Source organism: Theropithecus gelada, chromosome 10, assembly GCF_003255815.1.
Source record: "Theropithecus gelada isolate Dixy chromosome 10, Tgel_1.0, whole genome shotgun sequence".
Lineage (NCBI taxonomy): Eukaryota > Metazoa > Chordata > Mammalia > Primates > Cercopithecidae > Theropithecus > Theropithecus gelada.
In genome coordinates this window covers 61,297,230-61,324,812 of record NC_037678.1, presented here as the reverse complement: position 1 = coordinate 61,324,812, position 27,583 = coordinate 61,297,230, and the positions used below count along the sequence as shown (strand labels likewise).

Sequence of the window (27,583 nt, the reverse complement as noted above, 5' to 3'; positions counted from 1 at the left end):
CCGAAATCCACACTTTTCTGGAGGTGGGGCAGGGGGTGGCACAAGGACTTGGGGCGGGGACTGGTGGGCGGGGCCTTATGTCTGGCCCCGCCCCCGCCTCAGAGGCCAAAGGGCGCCCTGGGCGTGGATCGGAGCGGGGGGGCGGGGTCTTTTCAGGGAGTGGAGCCTGGGCAGATTGGAGCCTGTGGAGGCCGCACTAGGATCGTGGAAGGAGTGGAGCCGTGCTCTCACCCTGTCTTAGAGGACCCGGAAGCTCCAAGTGACTGAGGGCCGAAGACACTCACCTGTGGAGCCTGTGCACGCAGGTAGAGGGGCGGCTCTTGAGTCCAGGAGCTCCAGTGGGCAGCTCCTCAGGTAGGGCCCACTTCGGGCCGGGGAAGGGATGACCCTCTCCCCTCCCACCCTGCCCATCTGTCCTGCCATCCGACATTCCTTCCTTCCTGTCCGCGGGCCTGGGTCCACCTCTAGCTATAAGATGGGGACGCAGGAGTGGAGGGGCCGGCCTCATTTCGTCCCTCTCTCCCTGGCCCAGCGGCTGCAGGCTCCCTGGACACCCAAAACGTAGAGTCTGGAGAGGAGACGCCGAAACCTCCCAGGGGAGGCTGGCCCAGCTTTACCCTAGCCTGACTGTGTGACCTTGAGGAGGACAGCCACTTTCTCTGGTACCCAGTGTCCTCAGTTGCAAAACAGTGTCTGGCCCTTGCCTTGCTTTCCCTGAGACTGGGCAGGTCAGATGCTGTAGCTGCTGGGAGCTGGGGTGGCGCTTTCTCTCTTCTGGGATACTAGGAGTGCTTACTCTCCGGCTTGGTCTGGTCCTCGGTGGAGAGCCACACCCGTCATCCACCCAAATCTGGGAGCCCCGAGGGCTGAGAGCTCAGTCCTAGGGCAGCTTGCTCTGGCTTCCCTGTGCTGGAGTTGTAGTCTAGCCTGGAAGGCCTGTGAACATCCCCAAGGTGGGGTGTGAGGCCTGCCTGGAGCGCACATGCTCATTTGGCAAATAGTGGTGCCACCATTGTGCACAGCCTTGAATGCCAAGTTAAGAAGTTCAAACTCCGCTGGGCGCGGTGGCTCACGCCTGTAATCCCAGCACTTTGGAGGCTGAGGCGGGTGGATCACGAGGTCAGGAGATCGAGACCATCCTGGCTAACACGGTGAAACCCCGTCTCCGCTAAAAATACAAAAAATTAGCCAGGCGTCGTGGCACGGGCCTGTAGTCCCAGCTAATCGGGAGGCTGAGGCAGGAGAATGGCATGAACCCGGGAGGCGGAGCTTGCAGTGAGCTGAGATTGCGCCACAGCACTCCAGCCTGGGCGACAGGATGAGACTCCATCTCGAAAAAATAAATAAATAAATAAAAGAAGTCCAAACTCTCAACTGCTGGCGGGGGCAGTTCATCCGAGTATGACCTGCAGTGCCCACAGGACCAGCAGTTCATCAGAGTATGACCTGCAGTGCCCACAGGACCAGCTTGCATGAGTGGGGCTGTCGTGCTGCTGCTGCTGATAGGTGTCACATACAGGCTTTTCTTGCATTCCAGGGCTTTACACAAAGTCTCTCATTAGTTATTCACACACATCTGATGTTATTCTCATTTCGGAGACTGAGACTGAGGGTCAGAGAGATGAAGTCACTTGCCCACGGTCACAGCCAGCAAATGGCAGAGTGGGGATCAGCACCCAGAGAATCTGCTGCATTTTCTCCTAATGTCCTGTGGCCACCCATGATCTGGGCATCTGGTAGTAAAGTCTTGACCTAGGACAGCTGGAGAAAGGAGGGGCTGGGTGAGCAGGAAACTGGGGGAGAAGATTTAGAGGGCTAGGGAGGGAGGGAGGGGTAATGACTAGTCCTAAGGGGTATTCGGCTTCCTGGGAAGGTGTGGGGAGTGAAGTGGCTAATTTTAGACATGTTAGTTTGTGGGTGGAGGGTGATAGAGGGGAACCAAGCAGAGTTCTCCTCTGTCTGGGAAAAGACCAAGGAAGCAGAGCTGGGTCCTGGGAAAAGGGGGTGCCTAAGGGATGGGTGAAGACAGAGGCCGGGCTCACAGGAGGCCCCCAGAATGCTAAGTAGGCAGATGTGGGGGGTGTGGGGGGACTTACAGGAGGCCCCCAAAATGCTGAGCAGGCAGATGTGGGAGACATCCAAATTGGTGAAGTGGGGGGAACAGAGGAGTGAATTCTGGACTCCCATGACATTAGAGCTGAGATGTGTCTAAAAAACGGAGGTCTTGGTTCACAGAAGGGGAAACTGAGGCCAGCCAGTTACTTGCCTGAGAATACTCCAGGGCTGGATCCGAGTAGGACCCTGGGTGCCATCTCTGCTATTCAGCCCTTTCTACTAGATCAGTGGTTCTCAGCTGGGGGCAATTTTGTCCCCCAGGAGACATTTAAAAATGTCTGGAGACAATTTGGCTGTCACAACCTGGAATTGTGGGGGATGAAGCGCTACTGGCATCTAATGGGCAGAGGCCAGGGATGCTGCTAAATATCCTACAGTGCACCCACCCACCCCCCAGCAAAGAATTATCTGGCGCCAAAGGGCAAAATGCCGAAGCTGACAAACTACACTAGGGCTTAATAGGGCAGAGAGCTCAGGCTGGGGCCTCCAGCTGGATGGACCTTTGCCCCAACCCCAGCTCTGCCCCTCCCCATGCTTGCTCCTTAATTCCTGGAAGCCTCTGGAGCCCTCTCTGCTTTTCCTGGGCACAGTAGTTTAGAGGTCTACCCACCAAGTGTCTGTCACCACTGTCTCCCCAGACCTATATTCGGAGTTTGGCATTAGGTAGGGAGAAACCAAAGTGGAAATGTCCTATCTAGTACATGGCAGGTGCCTTGCAGATAAACTTGATTTGAGTGACATGTTAGGGGTCCAAGGAGTTTCATTTCATCCCATTTTCTCTTTGGCAATTCTAATTGTGTCTTACGTTTGTGACGCTCTGACATAGACTGAAAGAATCCACTGCTTCATCCGATGTCCCAGGTTGGGCAGGATGTGGCATTATCTGAGAAATGCTGTGGGGGTGGATGTCTTGTCGTTCAGGCTCTTCCAAGAGTAAGCTGTGGACTGGGAACACAAAAGCAGTTCCTTTCAAACACACGAAAGGCCACAGGAATCACCTGGGGATTCCTGTGATGCAGATGCTAGGCCAAGTGCAATGGCTCATGCCTGTAGTCCCAGCACTTTGGGAGGCCAAGGTGGGAGGATCACTTGAGTCCTAGGAGTTTGAGACCAACATGGGCAACATAGTGAGACCCTGTCTGTACAAAAGAAATTTTAAAATTAGCCAAGTGTGGTGGTACATGCCTGTAGTCCTAGCTACTCAGGAGGCTGAGGCAGGAGGATCACTTGAGCCTGGGAGGTTGAGGCTGCAGTGAGTCATTTTGGTGCCACTGCACACCAGCCTGGGTGACAGAGTGAGACCCTGTTTTAAAAAAAAAAAAAAAAGAAAGAAAAAAATATGCAGATGCTGAATCAGTAGGGCTGAGTTGGGCATAAGTTTCTGTTTCTAACAAACTCCCAGGTGATGCTGATGCTGATTTTCGTTGCTGGTGCATGGACCACATTTTGAGTGCAGAGCGTTGCAGGGCTGTGCAGAAGTGGCCATGGGCCATGCAGCCAACTGTCGGGTGGTTTGGAAGCATGGAGTGGAAGGAGACCATGCTCTAGAGTCAGGAGAGCCGGATATGAGTCATTACGCCCTCTCTCCCCTCCCTATACCCCTTCTATGGCCTTTCGGCTTCATAGAGCTTGAATAGTTTCCTCATCTATAAAGTCACTTAACCTTGGGTAAGTCACTTAGCTTCTTTGCTAAGTGGTCTTGCATGGCAGGCTGTCCTCCAGGGGTTCTGACCCAGGGTCTGAGAGAAGAAAGTGCCCTGTGGAGGTGGGACAGTCTGGGTCTTGGCAGACAGAGGGGCAGCAGGCCACTGGCCTGGCCAGGAGGGCAGGGGTGATCACCTGAAGCTGCTGGGGCAGGCACTGTGCCAGCTTGGAGGAGGCTGTCATCATAGCCCTGGTTTTTCTCTGAGGCCACCTTAGCCTCCTGCTTTGGGCTTACCCAGCCCTGCCTGGTGTGGGAAAGCTGGAGAGACCGGTCTGGCTGGGGGAAGGAGCAGCTTCAGTGGGCTGGGGCCAGCCCAAGGCCTGATTGTGGATCTGAGCGCCTAGCCAGCTGAGCCCTGGTCTGAGGAGCTGGGGTTTGGGCTGAAGTTGGGGTCTGAGAACGATAGCCTGGACACCGTTGGGGTCAGGCTGTGTATCGACAGGCTTTCCACCAGGGAAACTGGAAAGGAATTTGTAGTTTGGGGCCTTAAGTCCCCAGCTATAGGGGATACTCTACCTTGAGCATCTGACCCCAGGGATGGGGCTGAACAGAGCCTTGAGTACCTGGGGTGCTCCCACCCCTGGTCCCCCATAAGTCAGCTACAATTGCCCAGCAAGACACCTTCCAACTCACAGGACCAGGAGACAGCAAGACAACTGAGCCCATTTCTCAAATGGAAAAGTGGAGGCTCCTTCCTTCCCACTTCCTGGGAAAAGAAGAGCACTCATTAGCACAGTCACCCATTATCCAGCAGGGCCCTGGGCCTGCTATCTAATGAGGCTGCCCCCTCTTCCCACCCCTTCCTGTTTTCACAGTTGGACCATCCCAGTGGAACCACACAAACCTGGGTTCAGATCTCAGGTTCCCTCCTTCATAGTTACGAGGCTCTGGGCAGCTCACTCCACCTCTCTGAGCCTCTGCTGGCTCATCTGTAAACAGGAATAATGACACCCGTTCAGCCAGCCCCACAGGGTTGTTGTGAAGATGAAATGAGCCATACCCACGGAACACTGTGGTCATTATCATTAGTCATGGCATTTAGAAGCACGAGGCAACCGGGTATTGTCTTACCTTGTGCCCTATTTTACAGATGTGGAGATCGGCACTTAGAGAAGGGAGTCGGCTGCCCAAGGGTCTCTTAGCAGAGCAGTAGGCAAGCTGGGGTTAGACCCACGTCTACGGGTGCACCTCCCATCGCACGGCTGCTGCCATCTGTGCTGTCATCTGTGTCACTCCAAGGCGTGACACAAATGTAAACTTCGGGGTCTGGGTGGTCAGGCTGCAGGAGCTTCTTGTGGAGGATCTGGAGCAGACCTTTGTGCAAGCCACTGCCCTTCTTTGCCAGCACCAGCCATGAACTACGTCGGGCAGCTGGCGGAGACGGTGTTTGGGACGGTGAAGGAGCTGTACCGGGGCCTGAACCCAGCCACGCTGAGTGGCGGCATTGACGTGCTGGTGGTGAAGCAGGTGGACGGCTCGTTCCGGTGCTCACCCTTCCACGTGCGTTTTGGCAAGCTGGGCGTCCTGCGGTCACGGGAGAAGGTGGTGAGTGCTCAGGCTGGCTGAGGTGGCCACTGCAGGGTGGGCTTTTTAAGCCGGGGCAGTCACTACAGTCCCAGGACAGGACCTGGGGCCTCCCTTAGGTGGGGATCTGTCCTCTGGACAGGCTTCCCTTGGTTTGTACTTTCTTTGAAGGTTTTTGGGTTGATTTGGGAGTTTTGATCTGGGAGGGTTCACAGTTAGTTTCTCATGGAAACAGACGAGTAGGTCTCATCCCGGTGCTGGGACCCTCAGACCTGGCTCAGCTTACTAAGACCTTACCTGTGTGTTCTTGGTAAGTCACTTCATGTCTCTGAGCCCAGTTACTTCACCTGCACAAATGTATATGATTTTATCTGCCTAATGATGCTGGTGGGACAAGTCAATAGCAACTGATAATACTGTCCCAGGACCAGCTATGCGGCTCAAAGGTTAGTTTCTCTCTCTTCATAAATCCACTTCAGGCTGGGCATGGTGGTTCACACCTGTAATCCCAGCACTTTGGGAGGCCAAAGCAGGTGGATCACCTGAGGTCAGGAGTTTGAGACCAGCCTGGTCCACATGGTGAAACCCAGTCTCTACTAAAAATACAAAAATTAGCCGGGTGTGGTGGTGGGCTCCTGTAATCGCATCCACTCGGGAGGCCGAGGCAGGAGAATTGCTTGAATCCGGGAGGCAGAGATTGCGGTGAACAAAGATTACACCATTGCACTCTAGCCCGGGCAACAAGAGCGAAACTCCATCTCAAAAAATACAATAAATAAATAAAATAAAAATAAATAAATAAATCCATTCCACCTTCACTGGGCTCAGGCAAGCACAGCAGAGATTTTTGTTAGCAGCAAAGTCTAGGGTGTGAATCAAGATTCACACTGAGGCAACTGTGACGTTTCCAGGATCCTAATAGAAAAGTGTAGCCTACAGGAAACAGAATATCTAAGAAGCTAGTAGCTTGGGTTGTACACTCAGCCTTTGTGGGTTCATAGGCTTGCTTGCTGTGAGTCTGCCTCCTGGCGAATTACTTAAACCTCCAAAACCTCAGTTTCCTTGTCTATAAAGTGGAGGTAATGATAGGAGCTACTGCAAGGGGTTGCAAAGATTAAATGAGATAATCTATAGAAGACACTCCACAAAGGGCCAGTACACTGAAATTCCCACCATTGTTCATGCAGCCAGTAACCTGGGGGCTGGGGACAGAGCGATCACAAGAGAGATCACGTCCCTATTCCTGTGGATGTGAGAGAGGGAAGAACTTGGAAACCAGGCAATACACAAGGAGACCGAGACAGTGATAAGTGCAATGAAGCTCAGACAGTGGGGCAGTATGAGTGAGGGAGAGATGGGTAGGGAGCTCAGCAAAGGCCTCTCTGAGGAAGGGGAGATGCAGCAGAGCCCCCCATCGTCGGGAGCAAAGAGCCACCGGGGGACCAGCCGGGAGACCTGTGGTTGGAAGCATGGGTGTGAGGGCCCATGTGCCTGCCACCACTCTCCATTTGCAGGTAGACATTGAGATCAATGGGGAGCCTGTGGACTTGCACATGAAGCTCGGCGACAGCGGGGAGGCCTTCTTCGTTCAGGAGCTGGAGAGCGATGAGGTGAGTGCTGTCCTTCTGACAGCACCTGCCCCTCCCAACAGCACCTGCCCCTCCCACCCCTTTCCTGTGCCTCCTCTGGGTGGAGCCTTGGGATTTGTCACCATCCTCGCCCATCCCTGGGAGCACCCCACCAGCGGAGGTCTGAGGCAGGGGTGTCAGTTGGGGCTGGCCTCTGGCACACATGATATGCTGTGGGGGCCCGGAGGAAGGGGCCAGGGTACCAGCTAACTCTACATACTGGGAAGTTGGGGAAGGTTTCTCAGAAGACTGGACCCCTGAGCTGGGCCCCTGGGGATGAAAAGGAGGCCTTCCCCGGGCAGCTTGGAGAGGAGGCGGGAGCTGAAGAAGGGGGCTGGAAAGTATAACATCTGGCTTGTCTCAGGTCTGGTGCCAGCTCTGTGCAGCTGGAACCTAGAATTGTGTAAGTGGTGGGTGTTCACACAGGGGAGGCAGGGCCCAGCAGAAGCCAACAGAGGAGTTGAAACTGAACTTGAAAAACTTTGAGTCCCTACTGTGTGCCAGACACTGTGCAATAGACTCAGATGACGGGTGACCCCTGCCTTCAAAGAAAGTTACAGACTGGTCTGGGGAGCTAGACACGTAAACAATGGATGATGAACTGTTTGGTCATTGCAGTGAGGGATGTTGGAACTGGGAGAGGGATAGCCAAGGTTCCTTCCTGGGGGAGGAGACATCTGGCTGAATCTTAAAGCAGAAGTAGATGCCTGCTGTCATAGACTTGGGTAAAAGAGAAGATCAGAGGCTGATGCCAAGATCTCTGCCTGGCCTGCCATGGTGGCAGGTGGCTCTGTTGGGGAGCTCTGAGGCCAGTAGTGGCTATGGGGCCAGGCTGGTGCCTCCACACCTGTTTTCCTGACCCTAAATGAGCTCACTCCAGGACTGGGACCCAGGCAAGGCTCAAGATGACTGTGTGGTGAGGGCAGTCCCACTAGGGTCAGCCCCAGCTCAGTTCTTGATCTGTTCCACAGGAACACGTGCCTCCCGGCCTGTGCACCTCACCCATCCCTTGGGGGGGTCTGTCTGGCTTCCCCTCAGACTCCCAGGTGGGCAATGCCAGTGAGCCTGAGGGCCTCATCATGGCAGGCACGGCCTCCATTGGGCGGAGGAAGAGGCGTCGCAGGAGGAAGCCCAAGCAGAAGGAGGATGCAGTGGCAACTGATTCTAGTTCGGAGGAACTGGAGGCAGGCGCTGAGAGTGAGCTGTCCCTGCCAGAAAAGCCGAGGCCAGAGCCCCCAGGGTGTGTAAGGACCAAGGGACTTGAACCCCAGTTTGGGGGTTCTAGTGCTGTTTCTTCTGCTCATGCTGTGTGACTTTGGGCAAGGGCCTTGACCTCTCTGAGCAGTAGCTGCTTCACCTTACCAAGCCCCTGATGTCCAGGCTCTCATGCCTGCCTGGGGCATCCTACCCGATCAGTGACCATTTCCTTGTGGCCCCTCAGCAGTGTCCAGTTGGAAGAGAAGTCTTCACCGCAGCCCAAAGACATCTACCCCTACTCGGATGGCGAGTGGTCCCCCCAGGCCAGGTGAGAGTCCAAGTGGGCTGCACACTGGGACTCCAGATCACGGTCTGAGGTTTCCATTTGCATTTTTCCTGATGACTAATGACACAGAACCCATTTAATATGTTTACCGGCCATTCATATTTTTCCTTTGTAAAGAGTTCAAGTCTTTTATTGATTTTTTAAATTGCAGTAAAATATACATAACATAAATTTACCATTTTAACTATTTCAAAGTATATACAATTCAGTGGCATTAAGTACATTCATAGTGTTGAATGATCATCACGACTACCTAGTTCCAGAACATTCCATCCCCCAAGTGGAAACCCTATGCCCATTAGGCAATCCAGTTACAACTTTGCCATCTTTTTTTTTTCCTTCTTTCCCTCCTTCCCTCCCTCCCTCCCTCCCTCCTTCCTTCCCTCCTTCCTTCCCTTCTTCCTTTCCTCCCTCCCTCCCTCCCTCCCTCCCTCCCTCCTTCCTTCCTTCCTTCCTTCCTTCCTTCCTTCCTTTCTTCCTCCCTTCCTTCCTCTCTCCCTCCCTCCCTCCCTCCCATCCTTCTTCTTACTGGATTGTCTTCTTATTGTTGATTAGCATAAGTTATTCATATATTTATATACTCTTTAGATCTTTACATATTCCTTATACATTCTGGATTCAACACAGGCATAAATATAGTTTGCACATATTTTTTTCCCTGGCTAGGGTGGGCAGCAGCGGGGATGGGTAGGCAGGCTCAGGGCCTCTGGATATGTCTCCTGCAGCCTCTCAGCAGGTGAGCTAACATCCCCTAAGAGCGACTCAGAGCTGGAGGTGCGGACCCCGGAGCCCAGTCCCCTGAGAGCCGAGTCCCACATGCAGTGGGCCTGGGGGAGGCTGCCTAAGGTGAGTCCCTCTGTATCAACCCCAGGCCCTGCCTTTCAGGGGCTCTGTGGCCCCCTTGGATCAGGGTTGGAGGGACTGAAACTCGGGCCACTGCCCCCAAAGCTTTGTGAGGCGTGGGAGGCAGGCCTTGCCCTGGCCCACATCTTCCTCCATTTGTTCCACTGAAGGTGGCCAGAGCTGAGCGGCCCGAGTCCTCAATGGTCCTTGAAGGCAGAGCTGAGGCAACCTCTCCTCCTCGGGGAGGACCCAGCACTCCCTCTACCTCTGTGGCTGGCAGCGTGGACCCTTCGGGACCCCTAATCCAGCAAACAGAGGCTGGTGCCGACCTTCATCCTGACACAGAGGATCCCACTCTAGTGGGTCCCCCTCTCCACACCCCAGAGACAGAGGAAACCAACACTCAGAGCTCTGGGGACATGGGCCTCCCTCCTGCCTCCAAGTCATGGAGCTGGGCCACTCTGGAGGGTCCAGTTCCCACTGGGCAGCCAGAGAGGGTCTCCAGGGGGAAAGGTGAGTAATGCTGGGACTCTCCCACTGCCTCCCTGGCCTCGCCCTGTCCCCTGGCTGGGTGCTGGTACATTTTGAGCAACTGCTGTGTGCCAGGTGCTATTCTTGGCACCAGCCTCATGAGGCTCACAGTGCAGTGTGGGAGACAGATGCTCTGTGTGTGGAAGGGTGTGCCATGGGCATAGTCATTGGTTGGAATGGGAGCTGTTTAAACCAGGTGGTCAGAGAAGGCCCCTCCGAGAAGGTGATGTCGGAGCTGAGACATGGATAATGAAGATTCAGCCAAGCAAGGAGCAGGGGAAGGAAATTCTAAGCAGAGGAAACAGTATGTGCCCGGGCTGTAGGGCTGGAGAGAAGTTTCATGTCCAGAAACTGAAGGCAGCTGGCATGCCTTGAGCAAGAAGTAGAAGACCGTGGGGATAGGAAGTCGGGGAGATGAGCAGACTCAGATGGCTCCAGCTCACAAGCTCAGGTTTATCTCAGAGCGCTAGGAAAGCACGAGACCTGTGCTGTCCAAATCAGTAGCCATTGGCTATATGTGGCCATTTAAAATCAAATTAGGGCTAGCGTGGTGGCTCATGCCTGTAATCCCAGCACTTTGGGAGGCCGAGGTGTGAAGACTGCTTGAGGAGTTCAAGATAAAGCCTGGACAATGTAGTGAGAAAAAAATTTTTTTTTTTTTTAAACTAGCCAGGCATGGTGTCATGTGCCTGTAGTCCCAGCTACTGAGGAGGCTGAGGCAAGAGGGTCACCTGAGCCCAGGAGTTTGAGGCTGCAGTGAGCTATGATCACACCACTGCACTCCAGTCTCGGCTCACTGCAAATTCCACCTCCCGGGTTCAAGCAATTCTCCTTCCGCAGCCCCCTGAGTAGCTGGGACTACAGGCATATATCACCACGCACAGCTGATTTTTATTATTTTTAGTAGAGACGGGTTTCACCATGTTGGCCAGGATGGCCTCGATCCCCTGACCTCATGATCCACCTGCCTCAGCTTCCCAAAGTGCTGGGATTACAGGCGTGAGCCATCACGCCCGGCCTAGAATTCCATTTCTCTGTCACACTGTGATCACATTTTAAGTGTGCTCAATAACCACATGTGACTAGCAGCTAATATATCAGACATGGGACATTTGTATCACTGCAGAAGGTTCTGCTGGGTGGCACTTCCTTAGAGAATTCAAAGTCAGAGGGCACTTACTGCCCACACCACTGAGCACATGTCAGCTCCACAGACATCCTCTCTTCAACCCTCAGGCTCCCCAAAGAGAAGCCAGCACCTGGGCCCCAGTGACATCTACCTGGACGACTTGCCCTCCCTGGACTCTGAGAATGCAGCACTTTACTTCCCCCAGAGGTGCCTGGGTTCTGGATGCCAGGGTGTCATGGGTCTGGGCACCTGGGGCCAAGGGTCCAGGCTTTCAAGGGCTATCAAAGGCATGGGAGGAGAGAGGACCCATCTCCCACCCTCCTCGTATTCTTGTCATTGTTGGCCCCTTTGCCCGCAGTGACTCTGGGCTGGGGGCCAGAAGATGGAGTGAACCCAGCAGTCAGAAGTCCCTGAGGGACCCCAACCCTGAACATGAACCTGAATCCACTCTGGACACAGTAGATACAATAGCATTGTCCCTCTGTGGTGGACTGGCTGACAGCCGGGACATCTCCCTAGGTATGTTCGACTATGGCCCAAGCACTTTCGAGGACTGGTGCTGAGCCCAGAGGATGGCGAGGGCAGGGAAGACCGTGAGGGTGGGGCAGTAGAGGTGGGAGGCTGGGCTTCCCTGCAGCTCTCTGCCCTGTGCAGCCCACACTCCACCAGCAGGGGCTGGACCTTCCCAAGTCCCCATGAAGCAAATGCTTGACACTAAATTGTGAGTTATCCTGTGAATCCTGGGGTGGGAACAGGTGTAAAACCCACAGGCAGGGAGGAGCACTGCCAGGTTACAGAGCCAACCGACAGGAGGTGAACAGCAGAGTGGGGAGCACCAGGGGGCTGGGGCAGTGGGTCACGTGGGATGTGCCAGCCTCACCCGTCACTCTCTGCCTCCGTGCCCAGAGAAATTCAGCCAGCACAGCGTCTCCTACCAGGACCTCACCAAAAACCCCGGACTTTTGGATGACCCAAACCTAGTGGTGAAAATCAATGGGAAGTAAGTCCCAGAGCTGGGGCTGCTGGTGGCCGGAGAGTCATTTCCCTCTCCACAACCCTGCAGCTGCTGATGCCCTATTCTGTCTCTCCAGGCATTATAACTGGGCTGTGGCTGCCCCCATGATCCTCTCCCTGCAAGCCTTCCAGAAAAACTTGCCCAAGGTAATGGTTAGAGCACCATTGCCCCTGCTGGGGAAGGTAGCCATAGCCTCGGGGCAGGGAGACCCTTGGCAAGGGTAAGCAGAGATGGGCCTGGGGGCCAGGGGCTGGCTGGCTGCAAGACGCACTCTGGGAGAGGCAACACAGGTCCCTGAAGCCTTGCCCCACCCTTCCTTGGTTTTCTGGCCATGGCTGAATCCTGTTGTATTTAAAGTGGACTTCAGAGGAGCTCAGGACAAACCAGAGGGGAAGAAAAACCCAACAGATGCTTAAACAAGGACATGTCTTTAGCAGGAGGCCTTTGCATCTGAAATATGGGGAAGCCCTTGGATCTGAAATATGGGGTTTGGGAAATGGAAGTTGCTCCCTTCACCTTGCCTGAAGACTATTCCTCCAGGCTGGGCTGAAGGGTGCTTACTTTCTTTACCTGCACACATTTCTTGAGTACCTACTATGTCCCAGGCCTAGGCTGGGGACAGTCATGAATAAATGAAACAAAATTATCCCTGCTCTTGAAGGAGGACTAGGTTAACCAAAGACTCACCCAGATGAATATAATTCAGTCCTGAGTGCTGGGAAGGACAGGCGTGCAGTGCTAGGAGAGCCTACGGCAAGGTGGTTTGATAAGCAAGTGCCTGCTGGGTAGAGATTGAAGGATGGATGGGCCTTGAGCTGGACAGGGGTGGGGAACAGCATGTATGATGCCCAGAGTGGGGAAGGAATGATGGTATGCCCAGCCTCTTTACTCTTCCCAGAACCTCTTCCCTGGTCTTCCCAGCCACCTTCCCCTACTCATGGAGGATGGTGCCCTCCTGGGCAGTGCCAGCCTTTGCCAACCTGGACCTGCCCCTCTGGGAGCGATCCAAGGCACCACCCTGACCTGGCGCGGCCTATTGTTCTTGGCTTACCCAAAGAGCATCACTAACAGATGTTGACAGCTGTCACTGCCATTGGGTGACAGCTTCGTCCTCTGGCTGGTACGGGGTCTGAGCTAGGACCCAGAGTCTGTGGGAAGGAAGAGGGTCCCTTCCCTGCTTGGATCTCCTCACCTTACCCAGACAGACCCACTGTTTGAGGCCCCTGAGAGACCCCTGCCCCGCCAGCCTGTTTCCAGCTCAAGGGGGCCCCCTGGCTGTTCCCAGCCCAAACCCATATCCTCCTGACTTGGGTCTGTAGAATGCTGGTGTGTTCCCCAGATGGGCCTTGCCTGGGCTCTCCCTGGGGTTATGTATAATAGCATAGATCTCATCAGCATTTTTTCACAAGGTCAACTTGCCCCAACCAGACAGCGATGGTAACATACAGAAAACGGGGCTGTTCGTGGGATAGGATCACCGACCTTAGGAGGTTGCCTGGGGCAGTCTTGGAGGTTGAGGGGAGTACTGGCTAAAGATTGTTCTCCCTGCTACCACTTGGTCTCAACATAGGGAGTACCAGATCTTGAGAAACTCTGAAAGCATTGCCTTTAACTACTCTAGTGGAGGAATGGATCCACAAGATTTGGAGGCCAGGCTGAGGCTGAGCCTAGAGCTAGGGATCGGGGCTGGGGGCAGGAATAGCCCTCCGTCTTTTGAACATAACTCACCTGAGTCATTGCTTGGAATCCCAGGATGGAGGTGAGCATGCTTCCTTGGCCTCCAGATGTTGACAGCACCTTGCTCTAGGGTCGACCCAGATTCCGGGCTCATGGGAGAAGGGTCCCAAGAACAACATAAGGTAGGAGGTTTGTGTGGAGGTAGGAGGTAGGAAACACTGCCATGGCTTTCACCTGCCCACAGAGCACCATGGACAAGCTGGAGAAGGAGAAGATGCCCCGGAAGGGTGGGCGATGGTGGTTTTCCTGGCGACGCAGGGACTTCCTGGCCGAGGAGGTGGGTGGTCATGGTCAAGGGGCAGGGCAAGGGCTGGCACGGGCAGGAGGTGGGATTCACTAATGGATGTTCTTTCCACAGCGCAGTGCCCAGAGGGAGAAGACTGCAGCCAAGGAACAGCAGGGGTGAGTGAGACCCCCTATCCGGGGCTCTGCAGTGGGAGCCTGGGAAAGATGGCCCTGGGTCGGGGGGCGGCAGGGAGGAGCCAGTACCCTGTCTCCAGCCGTGGGTTCTTTATTTGTCATTCCCCAAGCACCAAGCACTTTTTTTTTTGGTTGGTTGGTTGGTTGGTTGGTTGGTTTTTGAGACAGAGTCTGGCTCTGTCACCCAGGCTGGAGTGCAGTGGTGCGATCCTGGCTCACTGCAACCTCCACCTCCCAGGTTCAAGCGATTCTCGGCTTCAGCCTCCTGAGTAGCTGGACTACAGGTGTGAGCCACCACGCCTGGCTAATTTTTTGTATTTTTAGTGAGACAGGGTTTCACCCTGTTGGTCAGGCTGGTCTTGAACTCCTGACCTCAGGTGATCCGCCCACCTTGGTCTCCCAAAGTGCTGGGATAACAGGCGTGAGCCACCGCAAGCACTTCTATACCTTTTCTTTTTCCTGAGAAATGGCCCCATTTTACAGATGGGAAAATGAGGCCTGGAGATACATTTCCTGGCCACAACCAGGAAATGGCGGAGCTGGCACAGGTCCTCAGGCTCCTGCCCCAGACAAGGGGATCCCTATTAAGGAGGGGCAGGGCCTCTCCCAGCCCAAAGAAGCCAGCTGACTTTGTTTCCTTTTTCCACATCTGAAGTGACCCAGCTGCCTAAGGCTGGGTGGAGAGTAGCTAAGGATGGCCTGACTGAAACCAAAGCAGGTGAGGTTGGGGATAAGCCCGGAGATACACGTTAGGTATTCAGGTAAATATCTCCAAGGCAGGCACTGAGAGCTGGCAGCCCTGGGTCTCGGCCCCCTCTGCTGTTGCTTGGCTGGGTGGAGACTGCCAGCCTACACCCCTGTGTCTGCCACCACTGCAAATGGGTTGTACCTAGAGAGAGGGATCACCGATAGCCTGGACAGGCCCTGGCATGGCGGGGACAGGCCCAGGCTCCTCTTGGCATCTCCTGGGAGTGAAGGCCCTTTGGCTGGAGGAGATGGCCTGAGAGCCAGTGCGGTCCACAGGGAGAAGACAGATGTCCTGAGCAGTGATGACGACGCCCCAGACAGCCCTGTGATCCTCGAGATCCCCTCCTTGCCACCCTCCACTCCACCCTCCACTCCCACCTACAAGAAGTCCCTCCGCCTTTCCTCCGATCAGATTGTAAGTGTGGGTTGTCTGTGTGGAGGTTGGGGAGGGGCTGAGCTAATTCTGTCTGAGAGTCCCGCAGGACCCGGCTGAGAAATGGCTCCAGGGAGCCACACGTTCACCAAAGGCCAGAATCTATCCCCTTGGGAGCCTCCCTGATAGCCTCCACTCGAATACTTCCAAGGGCGAGCGCTCACTTCTTCACATGCCAGCCCATTTGTCTGTCAGACACTGGGAAAGCTGTCTCTTAGGTCCTCCTGAGATATCAACCTGTAGTGAGCCAGCAGGCTCTGGGGCAGCCCTTGGAAGCAACACTGAAAAGAATCAAATGCTGATGACAGTCCCTCAGATTCTGGCAACTCTCGGCCCCAAGTCATATCTTCTCTAAGCTCAGTAACTGGTGGCTCCTGGAATAAGAATATATTTTCTTCATGGGTGTGGCTCCATGGTCAGGGAGGTGTCCAGGAGGAGCTCACCAGCCAGTACAAAGCAGCTGCCATCTGTCTGGTACCCTGGAGCTCACACTCAACTCAGGGCTTTGGTGGGGAACGGCCCTGATCCTTCTCTATGGACCAAGTACAGGGTTACACCTCTTCTTAGGGCAATGTTGACTCAGGTATCCTGGCCCCAAGGAGGGGCTTCCTATGGCGATCCCTACAGGACCCCCATCTATGGAGGGGGGTGTCTCCCTGCCAACAGCAGCCCCAGCCTTGGGCCTGGGAATCCTGGGCAGGGAGTCATGGATGTGGCTTTGTCTGTGAGTTACATTTCAAAGGGGAGTGAATGGAGGCTAGGGCTCCTGTGGCCTGCACTGGACAAAGCCCTGATCAGCATGGCCACCCTCTGCCCACATGGATGTGTGTCTGTGCGTGGCTATCTCTGATGAATTCAAGAAGGGTCTCTGAGCTGGGAGGAAGAGGAGAATGAGAGGCCCGAGGGGATTGGAGACCATGGCAGAAGGGGAGAGGTAGGCAGTGCCTGGCTGTCGTTGATCACAACACACCCCCCTTTGGCCTCAGCGGCGCCTGAACCTGCAAGAAGGTGCCAATGATGTGGTGTTCAGTGTGACCACTCAGTACCAGGGCACCTGCCGCTGCAAGGCCACCATCTACCTGTGGAAATGGGACGACAAGGTGGTCATCTCTGACATCGACGGCACCATCACCAAGTGAGGCTCAGCTGGCTGTGGGAAGGGGAGGGAGAGAGGGGTTATGGACTCGCCTCCCTCTGTGCTGGGTGTGGTGGGGACAGTGAGAGGAGCCCTCCCTTCCTGGTGGGGCATCCTGGGGCTGGAGCTGGGCCACATGGAGCTGCCTTGGAGTGACCCTTCCTCTCTGGCTGTAGGTCGGACGCTCTGGGTCATATCCTGCCCCAGCTGGGGAAAGACTGGACACACCAGGGCATCACCAGTCTCTATCACAAAATCCACCTGTGAGTGCCTGGGCTGGGGCTGGGGCTGGGGCTGAGGCAAGGCCCCTAGCTCTAGAGAGGTAGTGACAGGACAGGACATCTTGGGGACCAGCAGGGACCACAAGGGAGGCCACCAGGGCAGGTGCCTCGGGTGCTGAGACCTCTCTATTGGCCCGCAGTTCTGTGAAAGGCTCATCCCCTGGGGCTGTGTTCTAGGATCAGGGCCACCTACTGGCCTGAGGCCGGAGGGGAGGCCCTCTCCATCCTGGTCCACCCAGGCCTCAGGAATCTGCACCATCCAGCTGAGTCCACTGCTGAGGCCTGGCCGTTCTCCCCAAGTCCTCTCCCTGCATAGGTTGGAACATCAGAGCCCCACAGTTGGGCTGGTCAGGCTGAAGCCAAGGAAACAGATGGGGGCTGGCTGGTCTCTGATGGCTCTATGCCACCCTGTTCCCCACTCTCAGAAATGGGTACAAGTTCCTGTACTGCTCGGCGCGGGCCATTGGCATGGCGGACCTCACCAAGGGGTACCTGCAGTGGGTGAGCGAGGGGGGCTGTAGCCTCCCCACGGGCCCCATCCTTCTGTCTCCCAGCAGCCTCTTCTCTGCCCTCCACAGGTAACCACCCCCACACGTACAAGCCCATGGTCCCCTGGTGGGGAGAGGCAGGCCCACGGCCAGGCCAGCCTTAGCAGGCTGGCATTAAGCTCTCAGGTGGCAAGGAGGGTGGGGTCAGACCCCCCATCCCCTGAGCCTGCCATCCCCTCTGGGTTCTTCCCTACTTTGGCCCCCTTCCCTGCTGTGGTTCTGGCCACCCCAGAGAGGTGATTGAGAAGAAACCAGAGGTGTTCAAGGTCGCCTGCCTGAGTGACATCCAGCAGCTGTTTCTGCCCCATGGACAGCCCTTCTATGCTGCCTTTGGGAACAGGCCCAATGTGAGTGTGTCCCCTCCCCTCTGCCAAGCCATCTCTCCCCAGCTGCCTGCAGGTCTCTGTTCCATGGGCCCCTCCTGTCTCCCACAGGATGTCTTTGCCTACCGGCAGGTGGGCCTACCTGAGTCACGCATCTTCACAGTCAACCCCCGGGGAGAGCTCATCCAGGAGCTCATGAAGAACCACAAGTCCACGTGAGGCCAAACCCTGCCACGTGTTCCCCATGCCCTGCCACGTCCTCCTGCCCCAGCTTCTTCCTGGGCCCCAATTTCACCTCTCACCAGGGATTCTGTCCCTTACTCTGGGCTCCCATGGCCGAGGCCGTGGTTTGGTGGCAGCTCAGGCTCAGTGCTGGCCCCCTTCTGCCTGTAGGTATGAGCGGCTTGGTGAGGTGGTCGAGCTCCTCTTCCCACCTGTGGCCCGTGGCCCCAGCACAGACCTGGCCAACCCTGAATACAGTAACTTCTGCTACTGGCGGGAGCCACTGCCCACTGTGGACCTTGATACCCTGGACTGAACCTGCCCTGGCTTCTCCTCCCTGGCCCGGCCCAGAACTGACTAGGTGTACCGGGGTATAGGAGGGTGGGAGCTGGAGTGCCACGGGGCAAACCCACTGAAGGGGAAGAAGGGGGCTGCAGGTTGGTTGGAGCTAGAGAGACTCCCCCATCTTCCCCGTCCTGTTTTTGCCAGCTAAGCTGCAGATGCTCCAGGCGTCAGTGTGGCACTGGCCTGGGGCAATTACTTTGTCATCTGGGCCCTTGCAGGGTTCTGTTTTTTTTTTTTTTTCTGAGACAGGGTCTTGCTCTGTTGCCCAGGCTGGAGTGCAGTGGCATGATCTTGGCTCACTGCAACTTCTGCCTCCCAGGTTCAAGCGATTCACCTGCCTCAGCCTCCCAAGTAGCTGGGATTACAGGCATGTACCACCACGCCTGGCTAATTTTTGTGATTTTAGTAGAGATGGGTTTTCACCATGTTGGCCAGGCTGGTCTCGAACTCCTGACCTCAAGTGATCTGCCCACCTTGGCCTCCCAAAGTGCTGGGATTACAGGCATGAGCTACCACACCTGGCCTCCTTGCAGGGTTCTCTATGCCCTTGATATCTCTCTCCCTGTCAACCTGGGACCTTGCTGTAACTCTTGATAGGACAGGGAGAAGAGGAGGCCCCACTGAGGCTCGAGGCATCAGTGAAGGGTTGGTGGCAGCAGTGGGAGTATGGTGCAGCTTCTGGAAGGACATAGTGTTCTCCCCGCCCCTTATCGGGAGCCAGGACTGTACCCTCTGAAGCCAGACATCACTGCCAACACATCCCCCTTGCTGGTGCCCTGGCATCTCAGCACACGACACACACCCACACCTGCAGGCTGAGAGAGTGTGGCTCCGGCTTGGCCTGCTCCCCGTCCGGCTGCTGCCACTGCCTCTCTCCAGACCTCCCTTAAAGACAGTCCCAAACTCAGCCGGGGCAGGTGGGTGTTGGCTTGACAGTCCTCCCCCAGTCTCTGCTGGCCAGCTTGGTGCTCACAGCTGCTCGGTAAGCTCTTGCCTAAGGAGCTGTAGGAAGCAGGGATGATGCCCCAGCAACCTCTCCTCCCACTGTCTTTGGTGAAGAAAGTAGCTTTAGACTGGCTAAAAGCTTTAATCCAGAGCTGCCCTACTCCGATAGTACCAGAGTGGAGGGCAGAATACCAAATGTCCAGGAACAAAAGGCAGGGCTGTGGGGACCTGAAGAGCAGCACAGTGGGGCCCGTGCTGCTGTGGGGGAAACTGAGGCTGGGAGCCTTAGCAGAGACGGGTGTCAGAGTCTCGGAACTGCATAGGCCTGAGGAACATGCGTTTTCAAGTTGTCCATTGATGGTTTCGTACCTGAATTTCTCACCTTTTGTGAACATCCTGGGAGGGTGGCGGTTTTGCAGGGGTGTTAAAAGCAAGGCCTGGAGCTCCTTTCCTCCAGCTGGGGGCTCCTTCTCAGGGCCTGGCCTCATTCAGGCCACTTTCTAGAGAAATGCCCTGACCTCGCAGGAAGGATTTCCCCACCCCCGAGTGGAAGGAAGAGGGCAGTGCGGGCACCAGAGAGCCCTGGAAACATTTTAGGGGAAGGAAAGGAAAAGGATAAATTTGGGGTGGGGGGTCTCTAAACAGATTGCCTGCATTTCGTTCTTTCCTGGGGTTCTACAGCTGCCTAAGCCCTCACCTTGGGGGAGGATCAAAAGGAATAAAGAGAACTCTTGTCTGAGTCTTTGTGCTTCTGTTCTGTCCTGAAGGACATGTGAGGAGCCAGAAACATCTGGCAGCCTCTGGTCCTTAGTTCAGATACAGCATCCATGAAGCTGCCAGGTGTGAGGACAGTTCCAGTGGGCATCACCTTCCTGCACAAACCTAGTCCTGATGGCTGCAAGGAGAAGCTGAGGGGACAAGGAACAGAAGCCACCAAAGGCTGTGGACTATTGCTTGTGGGCACAGGGCAATGTGGACAGGCCACTGGCTGTGGGCCTGTAGGTCTTTGCACAGTTGCTGACACTGGTGCTGACTGCCTGCAGGGTCCTCTCAACGCCTTACATATGAGCATTGATCAAGGCCAGTTGGCCACAGCAGCTGCCCCTGCCAGCCACGCTCAGGCCCTGCAGCTGGCTGCCCAGATACGGATTTGCAGACAGTGGAATCTCTCAAGTCCACCCTGGCCTTCAAGCATGACATCCTTGCCTTGACCGCTGTCCGGAACTGTCCAGTTTGTGCAGCACTGTGCATGGGTTTTGGTGGCTGGGATAGCCATATGGAGCTAGACCAAGACCATTCCCTCGGTGGCCTCTTTAGTGTCATCTGGGCTAGCCAGGGAAGGCTGGAAGGCGCTGCTGGATAAGGCTGGGCTCTGGGGTGATGTTCCCCGAGTTGGTGGGATCTAGGGGTTGGGTCCTGGCCAGCCTGTCTAGTTGGCTTTCCCTGGCCGTGCCTGCTCAGCCAGCTGGGCCTGGCAGTCCAGTAGGTCGTCACGGAGGCGGGCAATGTCCTGTGTGTGCTGGGCCAGCGTACGATTCAGCTGGTCCACATGGCTCCACAGGCCCTCTCTGGACCTCAGTGGCTCAGTGGACAAGCTGTCCAGGCCCGCAGCCAGCAGGCCCAGCCTCCTGCACGCACCCTCCACTTGTGCTACCCGCTGGTCAAAGTGTCCCACTGTGTGCTGAAGTTTCTGGGCTGTGTCCTGGCAGCGGCTCAGCCCACTGGCCACCTTGGCCACACCAGCCTTGAGTTGCTCCAGCTCCCCCCGCAGGTTCAGGACCTGCCTGTGGCCAGCCTGAAGCCTGGAGCCTTGGCTGCTGACCTGCTCCTGGATGGCGTGGACTTCGGCTTCCACCTTGCGTTCCCGCTCATCCAGGGACGTGTTGGCAGCCAAGAAGGCATCAGAGTACTGGCTGACAGAGTCACTGAGGCCCGTGAGCGACTTGCTCACTGAGTTCAGATTGACCTTGAGCAGAGTGATCTCGCCTTGGAGTGAGCTGCCCGTCCCTTCTGCCAGCTGTCCCTGGACCTCGGCCACAGTGCCATTGAGCTGCTGAAGCAGTGCTGTGTGGCTGGCCACCTGGCGTAGGAGGGCCTCACTCCGGCTCTGCCAGGCCTTCACCTCTGCCACGAGGTTGTCCAGGATGGCTGAGGTGGTGCTCGGGGTGCACGAAGTCTCCAGTGAAACCAACCGTTGCTCCAGCACGGCCAGCTCTGTCTGCACGAGGGGTCGAGCTGACCTGCCTGGAGGGGCGCTGTCACGGCTTAGCTCCCCAGCCAATGTCACTAGGCGCTCCTCAAGGCTCTGCACGCGCTCTTCCAGCATGGTCCCAGAGCCACCTGGTCCCCACCCCCCCATCTCCAACCTCAGACAGCATCCCCTTGCTCCACCCTCTGTCCCATTGAGCATCTCCAGACCCTCAAGCAGCCCGTCCACACCTCCCTCGAGCATGGCAGCAGACAGCCTCGTAAGCTCATCCCTGGCTGGGGCACCGGGGCCCCTTTGGGTCTCGGTGACTGCCTGCAGGGTCCTCTCAAGGCCATCCATACGGGCATTGATCAAGGCTAGTTGGCCACAGCAGCTGCCCCTGCCAGCCACATTCAGGCCCTGCAGCTGGCTGCCCAGCTGTGACAGCTCCTGGCGCAGGGCTAGCTCCCGGCCATCAAGGCTCTGGTGCAGCCTCCGGCTGGCGGCCTGGCCCTCCTCACATTGCTGCCGCACCTCCTGCACCCGCAGGTCGCACTCACTCTGGACGCCTTGCAGCTTCTGCTCGAAGCCATCCAGCAGGCTCCCCCAGAGTCGGTGCAGCCGTCGGTCCACATACTCCTCCAGCAGGGCCAGGGAGGTGAGCGGGGATGGTGGGGCTTCCCGCAGCCGCTGCAGGTGGGCCTCATGGCCAAGTGCCAGCCCATGCACTTTGTCTAGAAGCTGCACCTTGGTCCGAAGAGTGTTGCTCACCTCTGTCACCTTGCTTAGGATCTCGTCCAAGGGAGGTGTTAGCGGCCCTCTGGCTCTGTCTCCTGGGTCCACAAGCCCCTCAGGGATGACCCCAAAGCCCACAGGGGCAGCAGGAGCCCGGGGGCCACCAGTCATCCTATTGGGGTCCTCGTGGCTGGCCACCAGGCCACTGAGGGTACCATATGTTTGGGCCAGGCGCTGGACATCACCCTCCAGGCGTTCCAGCCGCTCACCAAACAGCCCTGGGCCTTTCCTTCCTGGGAAAGAGGAGAAGAGAGCCCCAGGGGCATCACTGGCCTCACACTCTCAGCTTGTCACACTGCCATGCCACCCAAGAGACTTTCTGTTCTAAGCCTACCTTCTCACTCAGCATAACTCCCTCAGCTTTATGGTGGGGTGAAGGTGGGGCTTGGGGGTTCCTCCTCCCCATCCATGCCGGAGCTCAGCTAGCCTGGGATCAGTCCCCTCCCTGCCCCTGCCACTGAGCCCAAGAAACCCAGTCACCTTGGAGGGTCTCCTTGGGCAGACTCACCGTGAGGACTGGGGACTGCTCTGCTGTAGGAAGGGGGCCTGGGACCTGGGCCCAGCTGCCCCGAAGGAATCTGAGGCTCAGGCTCCAGCTGGGGTGGGGCAGCCCCATGGTCCGTGAGGTGCTCAGGGCAGCGTTCCCCAGTGAAGCCAGGACAGCAACGCCAGGCGAGTTCTGTCACTGTCTTGTAGCCAACCTTGTATTTGGGTCTGAGTACTGTGCGGTACCTGGGCCAGGGAGAGCAAGACAGCAGGATCCTGCACCTGAGGGCTGTGCTCCTCCCCCTAGCTGGCACTCAGGGCCACCCTCAGACACTTGCATAAGGCTGTGTGTCTCCCCACCCCCATGCCACCCCCAGGGTTTTACTTTTTCTGTGCTTAAGGTGACAGGGGTGGGGTAAGGGCAGGACTTCCTGGAGCTCACAGTCATGTTAGGGAAGGATGCAGGTAGAAGTCCCACCCACCCTGATAGCTTGGAGAGAAGCAGGAATTTCGCCCCATCACTTCCCAAGACCACTTGGACCCCTTCTAGCTCATGCTGCCATGAGAAATTCCACTCAGGCTGCAGTGGCACCTGGGAGAACTCAGACACAGCCCCAGCCCCCTGGAACTGGCGCTGGCAGTCCCCTCACTGCCCTGGGGCCACTCTTGGCTCCCACCTGCTCCCCTTAGTTCTTTCCACTCCTCTGTAGCTTGCTCCGGGACCTTGGCTCTGGTCAGAGAGGCTGGTGAATGGGCACCTCTGATTGTGAGCAGGGAAGGGAAGGTCTGGGTTGCAGGCAGGCTCACGAGGGTCCATGCCCTCACCTGTTCAGCCACATACCTGTTTACCCACTGACACACCGGATAACAGGTTTGTTTCCACACACACATGTGAACCTCTCCAAGTACAGACCTGTGCATCCCACGTGCATGCAGTCCCACAGGTCCTCACGTGCAGCCCTGCTGCTCCGGCTTCCTCTCCCTGCCCCATGGCCTGCCTCCTTGTGGTCACCACGGTCCTCCCTGGGCCTGCCAGGCCCCCCTGTGGCATCACCCATTGCCTAAGGGTGGGTGCTCCCTCCTCTCCCCTCACCTTCTGCTTCTGTCACTCCCTCCTAGCCTTGTGCTGCCTCTGCCCCCAGAACCCTCCCCTTGTCCCTCTGTGGTTCCTGGGCTCCAACCCAAGCCTGCCACTGTCTGTGCAGGTGATACTCTGCTGCAAGTCCAAATCCCTGGGATCCTCCCTGGCACCCTCTTTTCTGGGGCCGCCTTCTACTCTGGCCTGTATGGGGGCTCAGGTGGGCTCTCTGGAGTCCAAGAAGCCCTTCTGGAATTGGCAGCTGCTCTCGGCTGAAGGCAGGACTGGCGCTTGTGCCAGGGGATTCCAAGGGTGTAGGTGAGGAGTGCACTTACGTGACTGTCCCAGGGCACTTGGGCCCCCATCCACACTGCCGGTATTCAGCCTTTACGTAGCTCTCCGCTCCCTCCTGTAGGATGCAGGTCACGTTCCTGTGCACCACATAGGCACAGAGGGCCCTACAGGAGAAAATGGTACCCCTGGAATATCTGGCTGAGCGAGGCCCACAGAGGCTCCTACCCTCCCACCTCCGTCTGTGGGCCTCAGCAGGGCTCCAGACCCCATGTCTCTTCTGTCAGTTCTCTGTGTCCCTGGAAGCCAACGCCCTTGGTCTGGGGTCCAGCCCCACTGCTGTTCTCTGATTCCAGCCTCCCTGATGGGTGGCCCCTGGGCTAAGCACTATTTGGAACCAGGAGTCTGATGTGGCTGCCCCTCCCTGCATGGGAAGGAAGCCAGCCCGGATTCTCCCTCAAGTGCCCTGCCACACCCCCATCCTTCGCTGATTCCAAACTCCTTATCTTGGCATTCAAGGCTCCTGAGTCCCCACTCGGTGACTCCTTTGAGAGCACCATGTCTTATCCTTCCTCCCCTGCCTGGCTCCCAAAGAAATCCACCTCTCCTTGTAGTTTTGCAGCCCTTGCCTTTGGTCCTGTTCCCTCAATCTCAGAGCAGTTATTGTACCACCTCCTCTAGGAGGTTCGCTCTGATGTACCCAGGCCCACTGAGTGTCGGTACTCTTCCTCCTACAACAGCGCTCAAATTCAGCTAGAATTCAAGTTCAGCCAGCACCCCAGGCAGAGCCTCCAGCCCACTTAACTGAGGCCAGTTTGCAAGCCACTGCCCACGAAACACCAGAAGCTGAGGCGGGGGCAGCAGGCTCTTTGACGAGCCACAAGGGCTGAGGAGGTGGCTGCCTGGCATAAGCCGACCACTGTGGACGGCTATGCCACAGCACGGGCCCGGAGCCAGGAGCCCGCACTGGCTCTGCAGCCAGGCCACGCTGGGGCTCCCATGCGGTTGCTGGGGCCAGGCTGACTGCGAGGCGGGAGCGGCCGCCCCGATGCGCAGCTCCATCTCCTACCTGGCGGGGCAGGGGAGAAAGGGGAGGCCCGGGGCGGGGGAGCCCCGCGTGCTTAGAGCGCGGACCGCCCTTCCTCCTCTCGCTCCACCTGGTCCGCTCGCCCGGAGTCTGCACACAGCGCAGCTGGAAAATGTTACTTCGCTGGAAAGGTTTCCGCGGGCACTGCCAGGATCCCAAGCCGCCGCGCCAGGCCCCCTCGGTTCCTTTTTCCTCGCCAGCCCCGCAACCTCCCGGAGCGTGGGGCGCCCGCCCCAGGAGGGGCTCTGCCCCGGGTGCCGCCGCCTCCATGCAGCGGCCTCGGGGGTCCCGTGGCCTCGACGCCCCCCGCGGGTGCGGGCAGGTGGGAGCGGCGGCGCGCGCGGGCCCATTCCTCCCTCTTCCCGCCCGCCGCCCGCCCGCGCTTACTTGTGCGGCCCCGGGCGCAGCCGCGGGCGCCATCCCGTCGTGTAGAGACTGTAGCGGGAGGCACCGGGTGGCGCGGGCCGCGCCAGGAGCGGGGTGCCCTTGGCCTGCGCCCCCGAGAGCAACGCCGCGACGGCGCACAGCCAGACGGGCAGGCGGCGGCGGCCCATCGCGGTCCCCGCGCCTCTGCCCGGCCCCGCGCGGTGCCCCCCGCCGGGTGTCCGCCCGCAGCGCCGCGCCGCCCTCGCCGCTGGTCGGCCCGGGTCCCGCCCCGAGGGTCCCGTGGTGCCCTTCGACCCCCGAGCTCGCTGGCCCGGCCGCCTGGCGCTTCGCGGTGGCTGCGTCCCGCGGAGTGGCCGGCGCTGCTCGCGGCTGGGGCCGCGGAGGGGAGGCGGGAGGCGGGCTCTTTGCGGATTAGCATAAACTTGGGGCCGCGCCGCTCGCCGCCGCCAGCCCCCTTCGCCGCCGCCAGCCCCCCGCCCCAGCTCCGAGCGGACAGCCGAGGGGCCGCCTGCGAACAGGAGGTTCCGAAGGGAGCAGCCCCGGGTGGCAGGGGCGCAGGCCGCCGCGCCCTGGGAGGCCCCAGAGCACACCAGCTACTCTGTCGCCTGCGGGCCCAGGACCGAAGCAAAGAAGCGGATCCCTGAGGCCAGCCTGGGCGTGGGCTCTCCAGGAGCCGCCCACCCGCAGGATACGGGTGTCTTCAGAGTCCATGTGAACCCGGGAACTGCTCTCCAGGGCTCTGGAGCCGAGATGGCCGTGTTTGGGGGCACACCAGCACCACCTCCCCCGCCACCTCTTTGGAATAGACCCCAGATCATCCCCGTTTGCTCGCTCTGCCTCCTGGTACCATCATTATCTGGGGGTGCCCGGGACCCTTAGTTTGATAACTCCGCTGACCTCTCCCCAGGCGTCCTACCTCCCCCTTACCCCGCAACCTCTGCCACCTAGCCTGGTGGCCCTGTTGCACCTCTAGTTCTCTGGAGAGGCTTGTGTTTCCTGTCTGTCTTAGGTATGGGCTGCACAGAGCCCGAAAGGCCCATCACCGCCCCAGCCGAGCCAAAAGTGCTGTGCTTTTTGTGCAACTGAAGCTCGAAGCCGGCTGGTCAAAGAAAATCTTCAGGTCTTTCTCACAAGGCACTGCCGCCGTGAAGCCAGGCGTCGTCCACATTTTGCTTGTGAAGTTGACTCTTGGAACCCAAGAGGTGGGTTTTATCGTCGTCCTCATTCAATATCACCTTGCTAACTCTCTAACCTGCACAGAACCCTTGAATCCTGATTCTGTCATCAGAGTGGTACTTTCCTGGACTTGTCTCATCCACACGGGTGGCTACAGCCTTCTGTGTTTTTGCCCCAAGAGCTGATAGGTGTACAGAATGCACGGAACTCTGGGGCTTGCCTGGAGAGACCTCCCTCCAAATTGACCTTGAGATATGAATTAGTACCTTTTGGACAGGGCGATGGTTATGAAGGATACTGGAAGGGGCAGCTCTGAAACCCACATCTATTCCCTGCCCTCCGCTTTAGTGGCTTGTGGGTTCTGTGGGGCAGACACCCGACCCCAGCTAGGCCCATTCTGCTTTCTCCCAGGCTTTGGAATCAGAACACAGAAGCTGAAGGAATCCAGTTTCCAGGTGTAGGTTGTGTGAGCTTCTCAGGGCTGTGGTAACAGCCACAGGCTCAGTGGCTTAACACACAGAAATGTATTCTCCCACAATTCTGGAGGCTAACTCTAAAATCCAGGGGCCAGCAGGGCCATGCCTGCTCCAGTGGCCCTGGGGAGAAGCCTTCTTTGCCTCTTCCAGCCACTGCTGGTTCCTGGCAATCTCTGGCATTCTTTCGTCAAGGATTCTTTGTAGCAGCATCACTCCTACCTCTGCTTTCGCCTCCACATATCCCTGTTCACGTGACCTTTTTTCTCTGTGTCCTTTCCTCTTGTTTGGTCTGTGTCCTTTCCTCTTGTTTTTGTTTTTTGTTGTTGTTGTTGTTGTTTTGAGACGGAGTCTCGCTTGGTTGCCCAGGCTAGAGTGCAGTGGTGTGATCTCAGTTCACTGCAATCTCTGCCTCCCGGGTTCACGCCGTTCTCCTGCCTCAGCCTCCCGAGT

General features: G+C 57.3%; 3 protein-coding genes across 3 annotated transcripts; 1 reads left to right on the top strand and 2 right to left on the bottom strand.

The window, feature by feature from the left end:
- Positions 1–204: 204 nt before the first annotated feature.
- LPIN3 (lipin 3) lies at positions 205–19,911 on the top strand. The gene is made up of 20 exons (XM_025399426.1): positions 205–354; positions 5,166–5,365; positions 6,859–6,954; positions 7,944–8,212; positions 8,414–8,497; positions 9,241–9,361; positions 9,529–9,871; positions 11,126–11,225; positions 11,377–11,537; positions 11,925–12,018; positions 12,110–12,179; positions 13,955–14,047; positions 14,129–14,172; positions 15,214–15,352; positions 16,357–16,505; positions 16,682–16,768; positions 17,212–17,364; positions 17,567–17,681; positions 17,769–17,872; positions 18,051–19,911. Exons 2-20 carry the CDS (start codon positions 5,174–5,176, stop codon positions 18,193–18,195), a joined length of 2,559 nt encoding a protein of 852 aa, XP_025255211.1. The 5' UTR covers positions 205–354; positions 5,166–5,173; the 3' UTR covers positions 18,196–19,911.
- Positions 18,465–20,420, bottom strand: LOC112632473. The gene is made up of 3 exons (XM_025398138.1): positions 20,232–20,420; positions 19,867–19,930; positions 18,465–19,551 (listed from the first exon to the last, which is right to left on the bottom strand). Exons 1-3 carry the CDS (start codon positions 20,418–20,420, stop codon positions 18,932–18,934), a joined length of 873 nt encoding a protein of 290 aa, XP_025253923.1. The 3' UTR covers positions 18,465–18,931.
- On the bottom strand, positions 18,465–25,866 carry EMILIN3 (elastin microfibril interfacer 3). The gene is made up of 4 exons (XM_025399427.1): positions 25,482–25,866; positions 24,052–24,174; positions 22,661–22,884; positions 18,465–22,385 (listed from the first exon to the last, which is right to left on the bottom strand). The coding sequence occupies exons 1-4, from the start codon at positions 25,646–25,648 to the stop codon at positions 20,599–20,601; spliced, it is 2,301 nt and encodes a 766-aa protein (XP_025255212.1). The 5' UTR covers positions 25,649–25,866; the 3' UTR covers positions 18,465–20,598.
- Positions 25,867–27,583: the final 1,717 nt, after the last annotated feature.

What these genes read in the sequence shown, in the direction of transcription:
- LOC112632473 (XM_025398138.1), bottom strand. Translation starts at nt 20,420, where the DNA reads ATGCACAGTGCTGCACAAACTGGACAGTTCCGGACAGCGGTCAAGGCA. An exon ending in GCCTTGATCAATGCTCATAT is followed by an intron (nt 19,931 to 20,231) that starts GTAAGGCGTTGA and finishes CATGTCCTTCAG; the next exon opens with GACAGAACAGAAGCACAAAG. An exon ending in CCTTTTGATCCTCCCCCAAG is followed by an intron (nt 19,552 to 19,866) that starts GTGAGGGCTTAG and finishes TGTTCACAAAAG; the next exon opens with GTGAGAAATTCAGGTACGAA.
- EMILIN3 (XM_025399427.1), bottom strand. Translation starts at nt 25,648, where the DNA reads ATGGGCCGCCGCCGCCTGCCCGTCTGGCTGTGCGCCGTCGCGGCGTTG. An exon ending in AAGTGCCCTGGGACAGTCAC is followed by an intron (nt 22,885 to 24,051) that starts GTAAGTGCACTC and finishes TCCCTGGCCCAG; the next exon opens with GTACCGCACAGTACTCAGAC. An exon ending in AGCAGTCCCCAGTCCTCACG is followed by an intron (nt 22,386 to 22,660) that starts GTGAGTCTGCCC and finishes CCTCTTTCCCAG; the next exon opens with GAAGGAAAGGCCCAGGGCTG.
- LPIN3 (XM_025399426.1), top strand. Translation starts at nt 5,174, where the DNA reads ATGAACTACGTCGGGCAGCTGGCGGAGACGGTGTTTGGGACGGTGAAG. An exon ending in GCACTTTACTTCCCCCAGAG is followed by an intron (nt 11,226 to 11,376) that starts GTGCCTGGGTTC and finishes CTTTGCCCGCAG; the next exon opens with TGACTCTGGGCTGGGGGCCA. An exon ending in CAGCCGGGACATCTCCCTAG is followed by an intron (nt 11,538 to 11,924) that starts GTATGTTCGACT and finishes CTCCGTGCCCAG; the next exon opens with AGAAATTCAGCCAGCACAGC.